Source organism: Epinephelus fuscoguttatus, linkage group LG15 (genome assembly GCF_011397635.1).
Source record: "Epinephelus fuscoguttatus linkage group LG15, E.fuscoguttatus.final_Chr_v1".
NCBI classification, from domain to species: domain Eukaryota; kingdom Metazoa; phylum Chordata; class Actinopteri; order Perciformes; family Serranidae; genus Epinephelus; species Epinephelus fuscoguttatus.
This window is the reverse complement of record NC_064766.1, coordinates 1504269-1522705: the sequence shown is the minus strand read 5'-3', so window position 1 is coordinate 1522705 and position 18437 is coordinate 1504269. Positions and strand designations below refer to the sequence as shown.

The 18437-nt window shown below is 42.7% G+C and overlaps 1 protein-coding gene across 5 annotated transcripts in view; it reads left to right on the top strand.

Annotated features, from left to right (window-relative positions):
- The window catches only part of LOC125902789 (cadherin-12-like), a 286220-nt gene that overhangs the window by 246714 nt on the left and 21069 nt on the right, over window positions 1-18437 (top strand). For 4 of the 5 annotated variants that reach the window (XM_049599389.1, XM_049599392.1, XM_049599390.1 and 1 more), the window contains one exon: window positions 1010-1261. The exons of the other annotated variant lie outside the window; for it this stretch is intronic. In XM_049599389.1, the coding sequence (XP_049455346.1) occupies window positions 1010-1261 (252 nt within the window). The remainder of the gene's footprint in view (window positions 1-1009; window positions 1262-18437) is intronic. 5 annotated transcript variants of the gene reach the window in all.

The window sequence follows — 18437 nt, the reverse complement described above, 5'->3', positions numbered from 1 at the left end:
CCAGTCTGTGGACTCAAAGCAGTCCTGCAGCGTCGCATTAGCCTCCTCAGTCCATCTTTTCACTGTCCTTGTGGATGCAGTCTTCTACTGGACAAGGAGGACATACTTTGTGGCACTGTACGCGTCCTAAGCATTTGCATACAGGAGATCCAGTGTGCTATTGTCTCTAGTGGGACAGTCAACATACTGATAAAATGTTGGAAGTGTTTTGTCCAGTGTGGCATGATTGAAATCCCCAGTAATAACCACAAAAGCATTTGGGTGCTGAGTTTGAAGCCTTTGCGTCTGTTGAGTGAATGACGTCACTTGCTACTACTGCATGAGCTGATGGAGGAATGTAAACAGTGGTAACAATGGCAGACGTGAATTCCCTCGACAGGTAGTACGGACACATTCCAACAGCTAGCAGTTCAATATCCAGGCTACAGAAATGTTCTTTCATGTGAACGTGTTTACACGTTGATTACACCACCTCTCACTCACACACACAATCCCTCCTCACTTCATCTTACCGCTCCATGAACCATCTCTGTCCACCCATACAGTCCTGAAGCCGGGCACCACCACGCTGTGGTCTGGGAAATGCGAGTGCAGCCATGTCTCTGTAAAACAAAAGATGCTGCACTCACGGTATGCCCTCCGGGTCTTAATCGGCATGGTGAGGTTGTCCGTCTTATTTCCCAAAGACCTCACGTTCCCCAAGATGATCGCTGGGATGGCAGGTCTGTATTTCTTCCATTTCTCTCTCTGTTTGGCTCCAGCTCTGCAACCCGGTGTCTCCTCTGCAGCTCCCCCGGGATTTCAGGCCTCGCTCCTGGGAGCAGCACAGGTTTACACAGCGCGATCAGCCGTTCTCACGTATAAACAATGCTTTCACCTGCATGTGAATTTTTGGTATACTCTTCAGGAGTTGATTCTCAGAGGTTGCTGTGACAGCAGTGAGTCAGTGAAAATAATTACTACCTGGGACATTGTCGTTAGGTTAACAATACCCTCTGTTGGTTTTTAGACAACACTGCTGGCATTGTGACTCGACGCTCGGGCTTCCAGCGGCACCTGCAGGATGTCTATGTTCTTCCTGTTGTGGTTGAAGACAGTGGTTACCCTGCCCAGAGCAGCACAGCCACCCTCACCATCCGAGTGTGTTCCTGCGAGGCCAGAGGCTCACTGCTGACCTGCTCAGCTGAGGCTATCTTCCTGCCCGTGGGCCTCAGGACTGGAGCTCTGATGGCTATTCTGTTATGTGTAGCTCTACTGACTGGTAAGCTGAGCTTTCCCCTTTTACATAACTCCAGCATAATCTGATGAAATATCTAAACACTGTTCAAAGGACTAAAATAAGCTAATTTTCATACATTTGACTTATTTTGGCCTGCCCAGGTCAGTCTTAGATTATATATTTTGGTTCTGCTTGCTGGCTGCCATGCATCTTTCACTAACACACCAACATCTAACGTGTACTCACAGACCTAAGTTTACCCAAGTATATAAGTGTCCAACCTTATCATTAGAATTTACTATCATAGTTACTTATCAGAATGTTACAGAAACGTGCCAATGCATTTTGACATAAAGCCTTCCTCAGAGTGCACATGACAGAAGTAATTTATCTTTTTTAAGGACACATAATGTGATCACCAACCAAAAGAAAACAGTGACACTTGCACACCTACAAAGAAGATTTTCTCTGCAATCCCACAAAACAAAACAAGGTAATAAATAAAATAAAAATAAAAAACAGATTCTACAATGGTTACGGTTACATGATGGCTTCTCATTCAGAATGAAATAAATCTGAATGAAATCATTTGGAATTAAAGTTTTTCCAGGTAGTTTACATGGGAAATATTCATTCCAAATGAGGGTTTACATGGGAGATCAGTTTAATCGCCTTTATTTGGGCCTGCACATGGTTTGGCGGATGTTACGTGTTTACGTTTACCGGAAGAAAACACTGTAGTCCTCCCTCCGGATAACAAGATGCTTGACGACACCATTCTTAGTGCCTTTTTCAGGCTTGTTTTGCTTATATTCTTGAAGCAGCAGTATGACAACAACCTTGTTCTGCTAATGCTTCGTCTGTTGAGGAGGAGAAGGGAGGTAGAAGGTCGAAGAAGGGAACTAGAAGACCGTGCTTTGGCGTATGGAAACCAGTGAGTACAACAAGTCTGACTCCTCTATCTCAGCCCGTTGCTATGCGCGCTATGTCATCGCGCCAGAAGGGCAAGGAAACGAGCATGAGCAGAAAGAACGGAATGGCTGGAATCGGTTAGGAGGTGTATACAAGACAGAAAAATTCTTCCATTCGGGTTCTGAAAAGGAATATTCCACCCCTGCGCACCCGATTAGATTTTCTTTCGGGTTGTCTGTTTTCATTCGGGTTGAGGTGTTTACAAGGAGCATTTCTATTCAGGTAGGGATTCCAACCCGAATGCAAAAGGAATACATGGCTCCATGTAAAGTCTCCATGTAAGTCTACCCAGAGCACTTCTCTTTGAGACAGAGGTTGCTAAAGTGTGCTTTTAAATACCCTTGTGTAAGTGAGGAGAGGCAGTGAGTTTGCCAATGTGACATAAATAGTGTCAGGATAAAAAGCAATCTGTATTTACCTAGATTCAGGAAATCAAATACAGATTGTAGGAAAAGTGCACTCACCAGTTTTTCTCATTTGAAAACAACACAATACAAAATCTTGCTACAATCTCCTCTACTACAGAGATGTGAACTCTACATTATCTGCCCAGTACCAAACAGCATTTAGCAAGTAGCTGGTAACATTGTGGAATGTTTTGCAGCTAAAGAGACAAACATTTTTCTCAGGGGTTGGCAGAGACCAAAACAGAGCTAAAACGTACGTGAATGTCAGTTGTAACCAAAAATAAAACTCTGCTGTGTCTGCTGGTTGTGTAAATAGGTAATTTGTTGCTGACAGTTTAGCCAAAATAAGGTCAAAGGCAATATGTTAGACTTTAGGATGTTAGCTTGTGATGGAGGTTTTCTTCAAAAAAAGAAGCTTTAAATATTATGACTTAATCTGTATAAATTGGTTATGCTGCTACCAGCTCATCTTGTTTTGGGATAACTTGTCCATTTTGCCCCAGCTTCCACCAGTAGACACTTCACTTTCCATCTGTTGTCAGTTGATGCCTTTATCAGTGCCTGGTATTTTGAGATTGTTTGCTCAAAAGCTTCCTTTGTCCTCTCTCTCACAGGTCATTAGTTCCAGCATGTCATTCCTTGTGCTTTTAGACAAGATTAATAAATCTGGTCTGAGAGATGTAATGGTAATCTCCTGGGGGGGAGATGAGGTGGCTTCTGAGGTCAGCACTCAGCCCCCAGTCTGTTGCTACTTCCTGCAAGCTGCTGTCATGGATACCAGCCACACTCTCGCATCTGACAAAGTGGATGAATGTTGGTCCTTTTTGTTTTGGTCTGATCTTCTTGGCTTCCTCCTCCAGCTTTGCTGTTATTGCTGTCAGGAGTGGAGCTGCCTCTATCTATATCATCCATCTGTGCTTTTTTTTTACGTGAGGATAAGATGTGCTCCAGGGTGGCCAGTTGTCCACATGGTGTGCAGCTTGGATCTTACTTTGGTCTCCACTGGAGGAGGTTTGTTGAGCTTCTGAACAACTGGGCCTCGATGATCTTTGTTGATCCTACAGTATGACAGTATGCTCTAGATACCAGGGGCGATTGTTCTGAGACAACAAGGGAGGCTGAACTTCCCCTAAAATTTCATAGAAGAAATGGTCAAATATGCACTATTGAATTTACATTTAAATAAGAATTTACATTGCATTAAACTATGACTATGATCAAACGTCAGCTGTTTATCACCAGTTTTCATTCTTGTGTCAGCAAGGTGGGCACGGAGCCTCCAAGCATTCCCATGAGACAGCGTTAAGCATGTTTTTTTTCATGCAGTAAAGCGAGGCGGTCATTGGATAAATGTGACAGAATCGTCACTTCCAGGGAGGCTCAGCTTCCCTGGGACCTAATGGAGTGGTAGGTGAGAGAGGACGCTTGGTGTACGCATGATGATTGGAGGAATTGTTTAAAAGGCTGAACCCCTTTGTGATTGACAGTGCTTTGGAAATACACACTGGAATCGTCACATTTTGAGCTCAGTCCCATGCAGTTATTTATGAGTGGAGTCTTCTGACAGAGTACTGTCCGGAGTCCCTTATTTCCATAAGCCATATAGCTCATTTTCACCATTTGTACAGTACAGTTCAGGTGTTTAAACCCATCTGAAAGTCTTTGAGGTGTGTTTTGCTGTGGTTCTATGGCATGAGTGTGGTTGGAAAACAGCTTCAATTAAATGTTCCTTTTATAAGTTACTGCCTCGCTACAATATGACTAATTTTATGATGTAAACTTAAAGCAGCTGTGCGGAACTTTTTACCATTTATAAAGCTGTCCCTAGTTCGTATGTATCTATAAGGACTTGGCTGTACTTTCGATGTCATGTTGTTCAAGTCGTGTTCATCTTAACAATAAACTGGACTGGACTAATCACATAACAGCACTATACAAGAAAGGCCAAAGCAGACTCTACCTGCTGAGGTGGCTCAGGGGGCACTCCTGAAGACCTTCTTTGACACTGTGGTGGCATCAGCCATCTTTTACGGAGTGGTCTGCTGGGGCAGCAGCGTCTCGGCTGCAGATAAGAAGAGACTGGACAAGCTGATCAAGAAGGCCAACTCTATCATGGGATGCTCTCTGGACTCTGTGCAGGTGGTGGGAGAAAGGAGGATGACAGCCAAGCTGTCATCTCTGAGGACTAATGACTCCCATCCTCTGCAGGAGGAGGTAAAAGCTCTGGAGAGCTCCTTCAGCGATAGACTGATTCACCCAATGTGTGTGAAGGAACGCTATCGCAGGTCCTTCCTGCCTGCTGCTGTCAGCCTACATAACCAGCACTGCTCACAGTAAACTGCACCATGGACACTTTAGGGACACTATGGACACTTTTGCTGTCCCCCATGTTGTTGTTGTTTATTTGCACATTCAATATTCACTTGCACTTTAATCCATTGCTCACTTTTATCCACTGCTCATTATTATTATTATTATTATTATTATTATTATTATTATTATTATTTATTGCTGTTTCTTGTATTTTTTGTACTTTTTTTCTGCATGCCCAGTTTTTTTTAAAGTTTTTTAAATATTGAAATCTTTAATTTGACTCTTTACCCTTGACTGCTGTAACACTGGAAGTTCTCAATTGTGGGATCATTAAAGGTGTATCTTATTTTACGGCGGATAAAGGAGCACCATCTAAAAGAAAAAGAATGGAAGAAGCCTAAACGGGACAGTGATAGGGCTCAAGCCCAAACGCATGTAAACCTTGGTTGGGCATTCACCAAGTGGAGAGAGTTGAGAGATTTGAAAGGTTTTAAAACTGATCCCAAGTTGGCCCTTTTCCTAATCGACAGGTATGTAATTTTTGTTTTTATTTAGAGAATATACCGCAACTTGTTAGATGTTGTTTCACTTCAATATATGACGACATGGAAGTTATAAGCAAGCTAAATGTAACGTTAGCTGATGATGACCGCTTTTGTCTAGTAATGTTACAACAAACGCCACAAAATTATCTGCGACTGTGACCATGAACACAAATATACAGCAGGCAGTTGTCCTCAGTTTATAAGAAATTCAGAGCTACACCAGAGCATTTATGATTTTCCTCTGACTCTCCAAAACAAATGCATGCGGTAATTGCCGGTTGCAGTCGAGATTTTACGAATGAAGCCGAAGGCTGCAGTCAGAATTTTACAACACCAGGCTCTGGGTGTCATACCGCTTCGACCAAAAGGGGCGCTATAATCAACGAAAACGGAAAGTTCCACACATCTGCTTTAAAGTGAGCTTCCACTGTTTGAAAGACCAGCAGCCGCCACTGCTAGACACCTTTTGTCTCATTTTCACTGCTATATGTGGGTACTTGTTTTCCAACATGCAGTTGGTCATTCTTCGTGCTTTGATGGGCAAGAAAATCTTGCTTTTCACATTATAAAGAGAGAGATGGTCCAGAACTGTGAAAGCTGCATGGACTTCTCTTTTGGAATAAAGCACCCCTCTGCTGTCATCTATCTCTCTGGCATTGTTTCCTTTGTCCACACAATCTTCAGAAGCTTCCCGAGTGTTGTTGTTAACGTTGGGCAGTTTTTGTAAACCTGATAAGACTGGGACGTGATGATATTTAATGATGTTCATTCCAAGGGTCCATTTTGCTTGTGCCAAGTGGACACAAGTGAGGTGATTTTGTGACATGCATATCTAAACATATAAATTTAGTATGATCTGGGTAAGTTGAGCTGAAATAAAAGATACAGTTGAAGGCTGGGTAAGTTTAAAACACAGACATTATTTGGGAGTTGTAAAAGCTGCAAGCTCATCCTTGGGGACTTATTCTCCCAAATTAAAGAAGAAGAGGTGTTTTACATTTTCTCAAAAAAAAAGTGCTACAAGGGAATATGGTTTGGAATAAATAAAGAAATCTGGGTAAAATAGGCATCTGAATAATGTTATCCAGATTATATTTGTGAGATAAAATTCACATTCTTTATAAACTGATGCTTTTATTTTAAAGGTTTCTGGAATACAGCTGATGATGATGAAGAGAGGCATTGTACCTTTGAAGTAATGCATGTAATCTTACACTAGAGGGCGCCAAAAACCAATGGCAAGCATCTAATTAACACAGGAAGGTGTTTAAGTTTAAGTTTATTTACTTTATCAATCCCCTGAGGGAAATTCAATGTTTTCACTCTTGCTTGTCAATTACACACAGGTCTGAAAGACACACACATGCACAAACAGGACCTATACATGCACAAAGTGGAGAGATGGCAGAGTGAGGGGGCTGCCCTTTGGTGACATCAACTTAGAGAGGCTGATTCTTCATTTACTTCTTACCTCCTATAATCTCATTTCATTTCTGCCTCTGTTACAGAGAATTGTAGTTTCATAACCACATGTACAGCCAAAGCATGTGAAAGCATGTAGGGCCACATGCACACTGCTCTCATTGTTTGTCTGAATGTGTGAAATGATATGAAAGCAGCATGGAAGGAGTTTTTTTTTTTATCCAACTGATTCACCCCAGTCATAAGAAGTGTGTGTGTGTGTGTGTGTGTGTGTGTGTGTGTGTGTGTGTGGACTGACTGATGGCATGTCAGAGAAGAACTGCAGCCTCCCGAGGACATTGTGCCTTTGTTATATATATATATATATATATACAGTACAGGCCAAAAGTTTGGACACGCCTTCTCATTCAATGCATTTTCTTTATTTTCATGACTATTTACATTGTAGATTCTCACTGAAGGCATCAAAACTATGAATGAACACATGTGGAGTTATGTACTTAACAAAAAAAGGTGAAATAACTGAAAACATGTTTTATATTCTAGTTTCTTCAAAATAGCCACCCTTTGCTCTGATTACTGCTTTGCACACTCTTGGCATTCTCTCCATGAGCTTCAAGAGGTAGTCACCTGAAATGGTTTCCACTTCACAGGTGTGCCTTATCAGGGTTAATTAGTGGAATTTCTTGCTTTATCAATGGGGTTGGGACCATCAGTTGTGTTGTGCAGAAGTCAGGTTAATACACAGCCGACAGCCCTATTGGACAACTGTTAAAATTCATATTATGGCAAGAACCAATCAGCTAACTAAAGAAAAACGAGTGGCCATCATTACTTTAAGAAATGAAGGTCAGTCAGTCCGGAAAATTGCAAAACCTTTAAATGTGTCCCCAAGTGGAGTCGCAAAAACCATCAAGCGCTACAACGAAACTGGCACACATGAGGACCGACCCAGGAAAGGAAGACCAAGAGTCACCTCTGCTTCTGAGGATAAGTTCATCCGAGTCACCAGCCTCAGAAATGGCAAGTTAACAGCAGCTCAGATCAGAGACCAGATGAATGCCACACAGAGTTCTAGCAGCAGACCCATCTCTAGAACAACTGTTAAGAGGAGACTGCGCGAATCAGGCCTTCATGGTCAAATAGCTGCTAGGAAACCACTGCTAAGGAGAGGCAACAAGCAGAAGAGATTTGTTTGGGCCAAGAAACACAAGGAATGGACATTAGACCAGTGGAAATCTGTGCTTTGGTCTGATGAGTCCAAATTTGAGATCTTTGGTTCCAACCGCCGTGTCTTTGTGAGACGCAGAAAAGGTGAACGGATGGATTCCACATGCCTGGTTCTCACCGTGAAGCATGGAGGAGGAGGTGTGATGGTGTGGGGGTGTTTTGCTGCTGACACTGTTGGGGATTTATTCAAAATTGAAGGCACACTGAACCAGCATGGCTACCACAGCATCCTGCAGCGACATGCCATCCCATCCGGTTTGCGTTTAGTTGGACGATCATTTATTTTTCAACAGGACAATGACCCCAAACACACCTCCAGGCTGTGTAAGGGCTATTTGACCAAGAAGGAGAGTGATGGAGTGCTGCGGCAGATGACCTGGCCTCCACAGTCACTGGACCTGAACCCAATCAAGATGGTTTGGGGTGAGCTGGACCGCAGAGTGAAGGCAAAGGGGCCAACAAGTGCTAAACACCTCTGGGAACTCCTTCAAGACTGTTGGAAAACCATTTCAGGTGACTACCTCTTGAAGCTCATGGAGAGAATGCCAAGAGTGTGCAAAGCAGTAATCAGAGCAAAGGGTGGCTATTTTGAAGAAACTAGAATATAAAACATGTTTTCAGTTATTTCACCTTTTTTGTTAAGTACATAACTCCACATGTGTTCATTCATAGTTTTGATGCCTTCAGTGAGAATCTACAATGTAAATAGTCATGAAAATAAAGAAAACGCATTGAATGAGAAGGTGTGTCCAAACTTTTGGCCTGTACTGTACATATATATATACATATATATATATACATACAGTACAGGCCTGTACTGTACATATATATATACATATATATAAATACATACAGTACAGGCCTGTACTGTACATATATATATACATATATATATATACATACAGTACAGTCCAACTAAACACAAACCAGATGGGATGGCATGTCGCTGCAGGATGCTGTGGTAGCCATGCTGGTTCAGTGTGCCTTCAATTTTCAATAAATCCCCAACAGTGTCACCAGCAAAACACCCCCACCAGGGAACCAGGCATGTGGAATCCATCCGTTCACCTTTTCTGTGTCTCACAAAGACACGGCGGTTGGAACCAAAGATCTCAAATTTGGACTCATCAGACCAAAGCACAGATTTCCACTGGTCTAATGTCCATTCCTTGTGTTTCTTGGCCCAAACAAATCTCTTCTGCTTGTTGCCTCTCCTTAGCAGTGGTTTCCTAGCAGCTATTTGACCATGAAGGCCTGATTCGCGCAGTCTCCTCTTAACAGTTGTTCTAGAGATGGGTCTGCTGCTAGAACTCTGTGTGGCATTCATCTGGTCTCTGATCTGAGCTGCTGTTAACTTGCCATTTCTGAGGCTGGTGACTCGGATGAACTTATCCTCAGAAGCAGAGGTGACTCTTGGTCTTCCTTTCCTGGGTCGGTCCTCATGTGTGCCAGTTTCGTTGTAGCGCTTGATGGTTTTTGCGACTCCACTTGGGGACACATTTAAAGTTTTTGCAATTTTCCGGACTGACTGACCTTCATTTCTTAAAGTAATGATGGCCACTCGTTTTTCTTTAGTTAGCTGGTTGGTTCTTGCCATAATATGAATTTTAACAGTTGTCCAATAGGGCTGTCGGCTGTGTATTAACCTGACTTCTGCACAACACAACTGATGGTCCCAACCCCACTGATAAAGCAAGAAATTCCACTAATTAACCCTGATAAGGCACACCTGTGAAGTGGAAACCATTTCAGGTGACTACCTCTTGAAGCTCATGGAGAGAATGCCAAGAGTGTGCAAAGCAGTAATCAGAGCAAAGGGTGGCTATTTTGAAGAAACTAGAATATAAAACATGTTTTCAGTTATTTCACCTTTTTTGTTAAGTACATAACTCCACATGTGTTCATTCATAGTTTTGATGCCTTCAGTGAGAATCTACAATGTAAATAGTCATGAAAATAAAGAAAACGCATTGAATGAGAAGGTGTGTCCAAACTTTTGGCCTGTACTGTATATATACAGTGGTGGAAAAAAGTTTTTGGACACCCCATGCATTTGTGAAATATTGCATTAAGAATCACTCTTAGGTCTTCAAGTGCAATTTCTTTTAGTACAGTCACAGCCAAAATACTAAATAAATCCTAAAAAAGCCATTAAAAACTTAAAATTGATTGGTTCCATAAAAATACATAAGAAATTTTGAGTACTGGGTCATTTTGGTACCAGTGATGAAGTTCGTTATTTTTATTAAAAGACACAATTTTTGTTGCCAAGCTTCGTGTCTACATAAAGCCAGCACATTTGAAAGTTCTTCAGACACAAAAATGGCTAAAACAAGGAACCTAACGCAGGAAACACACCTGAAGATAAAGATTCTCAGCCAGGAAGGGTACAGCTGCCGCCAGATAGCCAGGAAGTGCAGATGCAGTCCTTCAGCAGTTGGATACACTCTGCAGAAATACAGACGAACCAACAGCTTGGAAGACAAACCAAGATCTGGGCGTCCAAGGGTTTCTTCAGCAAGAAATGACCGCATCCTGATCCGCATGTGCAGGCAAAACCGCCGAATGACATCACAACAGCTTCAGCAGCAGTGGTCAAACCAAACTGGTGTCCAGTGTTCCACCCGCACTGTATGTGGCCGACTTTTAGATCATGGCTTAAGGTCCTACAAGGCTATCAAGAAGCCCCTGATCAATGAGAGACAGCGGTTAGCCCGGCGTCGTTGGGCCCAGGCACACAAGAACTGGACAGCCAGGAACTGGAAGAAGATTTTGTGGTCAGATGAGTCCAGTTTCCAGCTTTATCTTCCTCCTACTAATGTGAGTCGCAGAAGGCCAGGCGAAGCATTATCTCCAGCATGTACAGTACCTACTGTCAAGCATGGTGGAGGCAGTATCATGGTTTGGGGATGCATGAGTGCTGCTGGTGTTGGTCATCTCACTGTCTGTGATGGCACATTGAACTCTACCAAGTATTGTACCATTCTCGAAAGCCACATGCTCCCTTCTGCGTGCACTGTTCCGTCGAGGTAAAAACTGGATGTTTCAACAAGATAATGCCCCTTGCCACACATCCAAGGCCAGTAGAACTTGGCTGCAGGAGCACAGTGTCCAGGTCTTAGAGTGGCCAGCTCAATCCCCGGACATGAGCCCCATTGAAAATCTGTGGTGGATTATCAAAAGGTCTGTTTCAAAGCATAAACCAAAGAATTTAGAAGAATTAAAAGCAGTAATTCAAGAAGAACGGGACAAGATTACCCCTCAGCAGTGTGAAAGGCTCGTGGGGAACATGCCAGCCCGGATTAGAGCCCTACTACGTGCCAATGGCAGGACTACTAAATATTAATTTGATGATGTGATGGTTTATTTATTTTTTGTTCAGTTTTGAACACATTCTCTGTTATTTGTTGCCTTTGATACCAACAATATTGAGAACTGACATATTGAAACTGTCAAGAATTTAGTTTTGTTAGTTTTTCTTGTAAACAATAAACAAAAAAATATAATTTGTATTTGTTTGTATCTGTCTAATGCAGCCACACCTTTTGAAACACAAAAAAGATTTTTCTACAAATATTTCATGATAATATTTGAGATTGTATAAAATTTTAAGGGTGTCCGAAAACTTTTTTCCACCACTGTGTGTGTATGTATATATATATATATATACAGTACAGGCCAAAAGTTTGGACACACCTCCTCATTCAATGCGTTTTCTTTATTTTCATGACTATTTACATTGTAGATTCTCACTGAAGGCATCAAAACTATGAATGAACACGTGGAGTTATGTACTTAACAAAAAAAGGTGAAATAACTGAAAACATGTTTTATATTCTAGTTTCTTCAAAATAGCCACCCTTTGCTCTGATTACTGCTTTGCACACTCTTGGCATTCTCTCCATGAGCTTCAAGAGGTAGTCACCTGAAATGGTTTTCCAACAGTCTTGAAGGAGTTCCCAGAGGTGTTTAGCACTTGTTGGCCCCTTTGCCTTCACTCTGCGGTCCAGCTCACCCCAAACCATCTCGATTGGGTTCAGGTCCGGTGACTGTGGAGGCCAGGTCATCTGCCGCAGCACTCCATCACTCTCCTTCTTGGTCAAATAGCCCTTACACAGCCTGGAGGTGTGTTTGGGGTCATTGTCCTGTTGAAAATAAATGATCGTCCAACTAAACGCAAACCGGATGGGATGGCATGTCGCTGCAGGATGCTGTGGTAGCCATGCTGGTTCAGTGTGCCTTCAATTTTGAATAAATCCCCAACAGTGTCACCAGCAAAACACCCCCACACCATCACACCTCCTCCTCCATGCTTCACAGTGGAAACCAGGCATGTGGAATCCATCCGTTCACCTTTTCTGCGTCTCACAAAGACACGGCGGTTAGAACCAAAGATCTCAAATTTGGACTCATCAGACCAAAGCACAGATTTCCACTGGTCTAACGTCCATTCCTTGTGTTTCTTGGCCCAAACAAATCTCTTCTGCTAGTTGCCTCTCCTTAGCAGTGGTTTCCTAGCAGCTATTTGACCATGAAGGCCTGATTCGCGCAGTCTCCTCTTAACAGTTGTTCTAGAGATGGGTCTGCTGCTAGAACTCTGTGTGGCATTCATCTGGTCTCTGATCTGAGCTGCTGTTAACTTGCCATTTCTGAGGCTGGTGACTCGGATGAACTTATCCTCAGAAGCAGAGGTGACTCTTGGTCTTCCTTTCCTGGGTCGGTCCTCATGTGTGCCAGTTTCGTTGTAGCGCTTGATGGTTTTTGCGACTCCACTTGGGGACACATTTAAAGTTTTTTGCAATTTTCTGGACTGACTGACCTTCATTTCTTAAAGTAATGGTGGCCACTCGTTTTTCTTTAGTTAGCTGATTGGTTCTTGCCATAATATGAATTTTAACAGTTGTTCAATAGGGCTGTCGGCTGTGTATTAACCTGACTTCTGCACAACACAACTGATGGTCCCAACCCCATTGATAAAGCAAGAAATTCCACTAATTAACCCTGATAAGGCACACCTGTGAAGTGGAAACCATTTCAGGTGACTACCTCTTGAAGCTCATCGAGAGAATGCCAAGAGTGTGCAAAGCAGTAATCAGAGCAAAGGGTGGCTATTTTGAAGAAACTAGAATATAAAACATGTTTTCAGTTATTTCACCTTTTTTTGTTAAGTACATAACTCCACATGTGTTCATTCATAGTTTTGATGCCTTCAGTGAGAATCTACAATGTAAATAGTCATGAAAATAAAGAAAACGCATTGAATGAGAAGGTGTGTCCAAACTTTTGGCCTGTACTGTATATATATATGTATATATATATAGAGAGAGATAGATATATATATACATAAGCAGATTAATGCATCTTTGGTCTTCTGTCAGGAGATGAAGGTGTTCTCTGAGAATCTAAGGATACATTCAGGCTAATAAAGGCTCAAAAGGCTTTAGAACTTTGGGGCCCAACTTTGCAGACCTTTAAACCGTGAGCGCGCACTATATTAAATAATAGGGCACTCAGACAGTGTCAAACAACGTCAAAATACGTTCACTAAAAGTGCATGCTTTTCACACAGATAGGCTCGGATTTTTAGTATAACTATCTGACAACATAACGGAAAGGAGCAATAAACGTTTGTGTTTACCTTTAGTTGGATTCGGACATGTTCCTCTGCCTGTTCAGGGCTGTACGTTTACTTTTTTAGCCCATTTCACTGGTGCCACAGAGGGTGATAATTTTGTAGCACAGGCCAGAAAGTTTGTAGCACCTGTCACGATAACAAATTTTGCTGGGCAATTAATTACTTCAGAAATTATTGTGATAAGTGATAATATTGCTTAATATTGTGCTTTTAAGACCATTTTTATTATTGCTGTAATTTTGCTGTTTTTAGACCATTTTTTAAACTTATATAATGATAATAAAGGCATAATGACGCAAGACCACCCTTTTAAAGAGAAATAAACATTTATTTAACAAGAATATTTACGAATGCATAAAAAAGAAAATTTAAATATCCAAAATAACATGTAAAAATAGCAATATAAATAAATAAAGACCTTATAAATACAAAAAAATAGACTGTCAGTCTGTCACTCTCAGGTGTGCAGTTAAGTTGGTCGTATTTGCTCTTTTTGTTGAGATGGTTTTAGAACAAACCCGGCATACCAGCTCGTCCAAATTACTGGGCTCCCCTCTGTCATTTGGTTTAAATCCAAAATACTCCCACATAGGGGCTATGGCATTTGGTTTAGGAACAAGTTCCATGTCTTTCTCTTACACTCAACTCTGTTTATTTCTCCATCTTGTCTCCCCCTCACGAAGATCGCACTGTGTCTGTGTTTGTAGCCCATAGCCCTGCCTCCTCCACAGAGATATAGAGACTCGATATAGAGACTCGATGACAAGAGCTTTCCCTTTGTTTATTACACTAATGAACCAACTCACCTGGCTGCCAGACAATGCATGGCAGTGAACGCTCTTGTCGTCTCGTGAAAAAACGAGAAAAAAACAGACCACACACACAAGTGGCTCGCAAGCAGTCTGTCGCACATGTGCTACTAGGCAAATAAATTCATCTCACAAACATTTTTTTCCATCGCACGTGCGACATACATGTTGCACTGTACAGCCCTGCTGTTGCAATTTGCTCCCTCTCTCTCCTCGTCCGCTCTTCAGTTTCAATGAACTCTGCATCCGTGTACGTCCGTGTACTCTGTGTTCAAACAAATATGGGTGGTCATCAAATTCAGATGGCTCATCCAGATCCAGTTGGTCAAATTTGGGTAAAAATTCGTTCGACATGTTTGTTGTGGCAAGTCAAAACACTCAGAGAGTGAAAGTCTAGCTCTGAAATCGCATGTCTCGTGAGATTTGAGTTGTTGCAGGAGGTTACCGCTGGACTGACCTTACAAACGCGAGGAGTTACTCTATTTGGAGTAGTCATGGCTGAGTTTTTACCCAGTGCTTTGAGTGGTCGGATGACTAGAAAAGCACTATACAAGTGCAGGTCCATTTACCAGGGCAAATGGCACTTCCTGGTATGGAAGCATTTTGGCTGTGATCTTCCGATTAGTGGACAACCTGCTCTCCTACTCCTTCTAAGATGAAACTAATCCTATACTGACTGATGTCTAGCATTGAAGATCAAACAGACAGTCCTTGAGGGTTTAAGTTCAAGTTACTTGTCACAAGTACCATGAAATGCTGTAGTGCCCTGGCTCATCCTTTGCGTACATTAATAAATACAGGCAATCCATACCAAGCCACATAACTATACACCTGCTGTACTTAAATGTGCATTGCATACATAAAATTTACAAAAAGTGATCAGTGCATGTGAAAGCAACACTTATTTAGCAGCCTGTCTGTCTGTGTAAAATCAGAATCAGAATCAGAATCAGAAATACTTTATTGATCCCCGAGGAGAAATTATTTGCGTTACAGGTGCTCCTTGCAAGAGTGGAAAGAAGTGAAAATATAAGAAATTTAACAAGAGTATTTACAGATGTATAGTTCAAATAACCAGGATTATTAACAAAAAATAAAGTAAAAAAATAAGATGTGTATATATATATATGGAGAGAGAGAGAGAGAGACAGAGATATTTTGTAACCTAAACAAGATTATTTACACAATATATATACTCACCTAAATAGATAATACACAGAATATATACAGTCAAGGTGAAATGGGGTTATTGCACAAGTTAGATTAAATTATTGCACATGTTGACAGTGGGTGAAATAGTCTCAGGGCCACTCAGAGGGAGGAGTTGTACAGTTTGATGGCCACAGGCAGGAATGATTTCCTGTGGTGCTCAGTGGTACATTTAGGTGGTATGAGTGTGCCACGGAAAGTGCTCTTGTGCCTGACCAGCATATGGTGGAGTGGGTGTGAGACGTTGTCCAAGATAGTTCGTAGCTTAGACAGCATCCTCCTCTCTGACACCTACCATCAGAGAGTCACACTCCGTTCCCACGACGTCACTGGCCTTGCGGATCAGGTTGATGAGTCTGTTAGTGTCCGCCACCCTCATCCTGCTGCCCCAGCACACAACAGCATAGAGGATAGCACTGGCCACCACAGACTCATAGAAAATCCTGAGTGTAGTGCAGCAGATGTTGAAGGACCTCAGTCGCCTCAGAAAATAGAGACAGTTCTGGCCCTTCCTGTAGAGAGCGGCAGTGTTCTTAGCCCAGTCCAATTTATTGTCCATGTGTACCCCCAGGTACTTATAGCTCTCCACAATGTCCACACTGACCCCCTGGATGGAAACAGGGGTCACTGGTGTCTTGGTCCTCCTCAGATCCACAGCCAGTTCCTTTGTCTTTGCCACGTTGAGCTGCAGATGGTTCTGCTCACACCATGTGACAAAGTTATCCAAAACAGCCCTGTACTCATCGTCATCCTCATTACCCTTGGTTATACATCCAACTATAGCAGAGTCATCAGAAAACTTCTGAAGATGGCAGGTCTCAGTGCAATAACTGAAGTCCGTGGTGTAGAGGGTGAAGAGGAAGGGAGAGAGGACAGTCCCCTGCGGGGCCCAGGTATTGCTGACCACTCTGTCTGACACACAGTGTTGCAAGCGCACATACTGTGGTCTGCCAGTCAAGTAATCTACAATCCAGGACACCAGGGGGGCATCCACTTGCATTACTGTCAGCTTGTCACCCAGTAGAGCTGGACGGATGGTGTTGAACACACTAGAGAAGTCAAAAAACATGACCCTCACAGTGCTCACCGGCTTGTCCAGGTGGGCGTAGACGCGGTTGAGCAGGTAGATGATGGCGTCCTCAACTCCAAGTCGGGGCTGATAGGCGAACTGGAGGGGGTCCAAAAGTGGCTTGACCATGGGCCGGAGCTGCTCCAAGACGAGTCTCTCCAGGGTCGTCATGATGTGGGAGGTCAATGCCACGGGTCTGTAGTCCTTGGAGCCACTGGGACACGACGTCTTTGGCACAGGAACGAGGCAGGATGTCTTCCACAGCATGGGGACCCTCTGGAGACTCAGGCTCATGTTGAAGACATGCTGAAGTACTCCACATAGCTGGGGGGCACAGGCTCATCAGCTGTCTTCTCACATGGTCAGCAGTGAAGCACACTGTGGAGGTGACGGCACGTGGGGGAGGGGTGTAGTCCTCATGATGGAGAGTGCAGTCAGTCTGGCCACGGGTGAGGAGGTGTGAGGAGGGCTCACGCAGCAGGCTGCTGGGGTGTGAGAGGGAGGAGTGGGGGAGGAGGGTGGAGTGGGTGATGGTTGTCCAAGACAGACAGCAGTCTGCACTGCAGGGCCAGCAGTGTCAGCAGTGATGGTCCTCATTCCACTCCAGACCGCTCTCATATTGTTCTGCTGGAGTTTCCACTCTAGCTTCCTCCTGTACCTCTCCTTAGCCTCCCTGATCTTCATCTTCAGTTCCCCCTGTAATGTTCTCACCTCCTCCCTGTTACCAGCTCTGAAGGCTGAAGGCTGATTTGGTGGTCAAAGGTCACTCTGACTTCATCTGTCTCATTCTCTTGAAAGAAACATCTTAAAATTATATTCAATTAATCAATCAATCAAACTTTATTGCAGACTCCAACATCCAAATAAACATACAATCACATACAGTACATAAAACAAAAATACAGTAAAAAGCCATTATATCACATTATATAAAAAAAGTACTTGTGCATATTCAGTAAAAGGCATCTAATAAATAAGAGCAGCAAAAAAAATGCAATTTAAAAAGTGCTTATACACATTTTATAAAAGGCACAAATACCAGTGTTTCCACATATAGGATTGGTATCTAACAGAACTACACCTAGGGTTGGTCAGCTGTATAATAAGATTATTCTGGGACCCCTGCAGTCTTCTCCAACATCAGTCTTCTCAGGGTGGCCTGGAAGGTGTTTATCCCTAAATCACAAAAAAGCTTGCTGGCACTACTACCCCTGGGCTGCTTGAGCAGGATTCTGAGACAGTCATTATATGCAACCTGGAGTTTACGTAAGCTCTCTTTCTTATACCTCACCCAAAGGGGGGCCGTGTACATAGGGGTGCAGTAAGTTCTAAACAAGTTCACCTTCACTTCGCCAGAGCAGTAGTGAAATTTTCTCACTAACATATTGGCTTGGACATATAGCATTCTTCTCTGTCTAAGCATGTCAGCATCATCCTCCATCTTATCATTGATGATGTGGCCTAGATATTTTGCATTGGTACATACAGACAGGGTTTGACCAGACAAATAGAAACCTGGGAAATTAAGATAAAAAAATATATATTGTATATGTGATTGTATATTTCTCTATATTGTTCATATTGTGTATATTTCTTGCATGGCTTTC